The sequence below is a fragment of the Orycteropus afer genome, unplaced genomic scaffold (genome assembly GCF_000298275.1).
Source record: "Orycteropus afer afer isolate SDZICR_OR568_19922 unplaced genomic scaffold, OryAfe1.0 scaffold00674, whole genome shotgun sequence".
NCBI classification, from domain to species: Eukaryota; Metazoa; Chordata; class Mammalia; order Tubulidentata; family Orycteropodidae; genus Orycteropus; species Orycteropus afer.
In genome coordinates this window covers 79,900-81,525 of record NW_006922261.1, presented here as the reverse complement: position 1 = coordinate 81,525, position 1,626 = coordinate 79,900, and the positions used below count along the sequence as shown (strand labels likewise).

Genomic DNA, 1,626 nt, shown 5'->3' with positions numbered 1-1,626 from the left:
GGGCCCTACAGCCACCCCTAAGTTCCCTTGGGCCCCTAGGGTGGAAGGGATTCTGTAAACTTCTTTGCATCCACATAAAACCCCCCAATTTCTGTTTGGATTTTTTCACCTCATCCTGCACCCTGGCCATCTCATCGAACTCTCTTATCATCTCCTCATTGCTCAAATGCATTTCATGTATGGCCTCCTTATACTCCTTGAGATACTCAGCCAATCCTTTGTTGGTTTTTCTTTTTGCTTTTCTGGGGACATCATCCTGAGCTGGGCGCTTTCCTGCAGCCCTTGTTTCACTCGCTGGCTTTCCTTCTTCTGGCTTTCCCTCCCTCTCCAGCTTTCCCTTATCTTTCAGCATTTCTTCATCTGTCTTTCCTTTCTTTTCTGTCTTTCCCTCATTTCCTAACTTTTCCTTGTCTTCCAGAGGAGCAGCTACTTCTGGCTCTCCCTTAGGCTCTGGCTCTTCTTCATTGTCCATCTTTCCTTGGTTTTCAGGCTCTCTTTCATTTTCACTGCAGAGTTTCTCCATGTTGAGATTCTCCCCTTTTCCTGTCCTAGGGGTGCGGGGAGACCAGAGGGTGGGGAATGGGAGGAAACAAGGAGGAGACAAGGAGACTGAGAATTTAGAACTGAAATGCAGGTCCAGATAGTGCTTGCATCTCCCCCACGGTTCCTCTAACCCAGCTGGGCCTCCAAATGTGCCTCATTCCTCCCACACACATAAGCCAAACCTTTCCCAAACCAAACCAAATCCAAACTCACTGCCTTCAAGGACATCCGACTTATAGTGACCCCTCTTTGGGTTTCCAAGGCAGTATCTCTACGGAAGTAGATTGCCCAACCTGCCTTCCGAGGGGTGGCTGGTGGGTTTGAACCGCCAGCCTTCTGCTTAGCAGTCAAATGCCTTAGGTACTATGCCACCAGAGCTCAGGCAGACCCTATTACCATCTCTACTCCCAGGTCAGAGGGTGTGTGTATGTGTTGGAGGGTGGGGCCGCCACATTCTGCCCAGCCCCTGCCCTGCACACTCCCCTCAGCCTCGGTCTACGTTCAGTGCCGCCTGCCCCCCACAGACCTGCAGGGCTTCTGGACAGGCTTCTCCTCCTTTTCTACCCTCACACAGTGCTGGGAAAAACAGACGCGCGGACCTGCAAGCAGACAGGATGGGCAATGCTCTCGGTGGACGCACAGTGACACGGGTCCTTTCCGGAATCCAGGCCTCCTCACCCAATGATTCCCTTCTTCACATCCCTGCTCCCCAGCCGCCATTTCTTTTCAGACCTCGGGCACCAGACCAGGATGTTTTCCAAACTAATTTTGGTATCTGAGTTCTCCTCCGCAGGAAGCAACTCGCCTCCCCACCCTTGAGGTCATCGTTTTCCTCTACGTTTCCTTTACCCAAAATGGTAAAGGGGAATTATTTCCACTGTCGCACAGCTGGGACGCCCCCCAGCCCACCATTTCCGGCTCCAAAATGGACGTTGGGCTGGGAGGAACAGGGGTACCGTGAAAGCAGCCCCAGATAATTGAGGTGTCCACCCCCTGCCCAATCATCATTTGGCTGTCCTTCAGCCAACCTTAGACAGCTTCCCACCACCATCTCTATCTACACTCGGGACAGCTCCCCTTGAC

General features: G+C 52.5%; 1 protein-coding gene across 1 annotated transcript in view; it reads right to left on the bottom strand.

Moving 5' to 3' along the window:
- Positions 1–1,098, bottom strand: part of TCEAL4 (transcription elongation factor A like 4) — a 1,244-nt gene extending 146 nt beyond the window's left edge. Inside the window, exons 1-2 of the mRNA XM_007956853.2 lie at positions 1,055–1,098; positions 12–548 (exon numbers count right to left, since the gene is read on the bottom strand). Coding sequence (XP_007955044.1) covers positions 12–523 — 512 coding nt within the window. The 5' untranslated portion in view covers positions 524–548; positions 1,055–1,098. The remainder of the gene's footprint in view (positions 1–11; positions 549–1,054) is intronic.
- Positions 1,099–1,626: the final 528 nt, after the last annotated feature.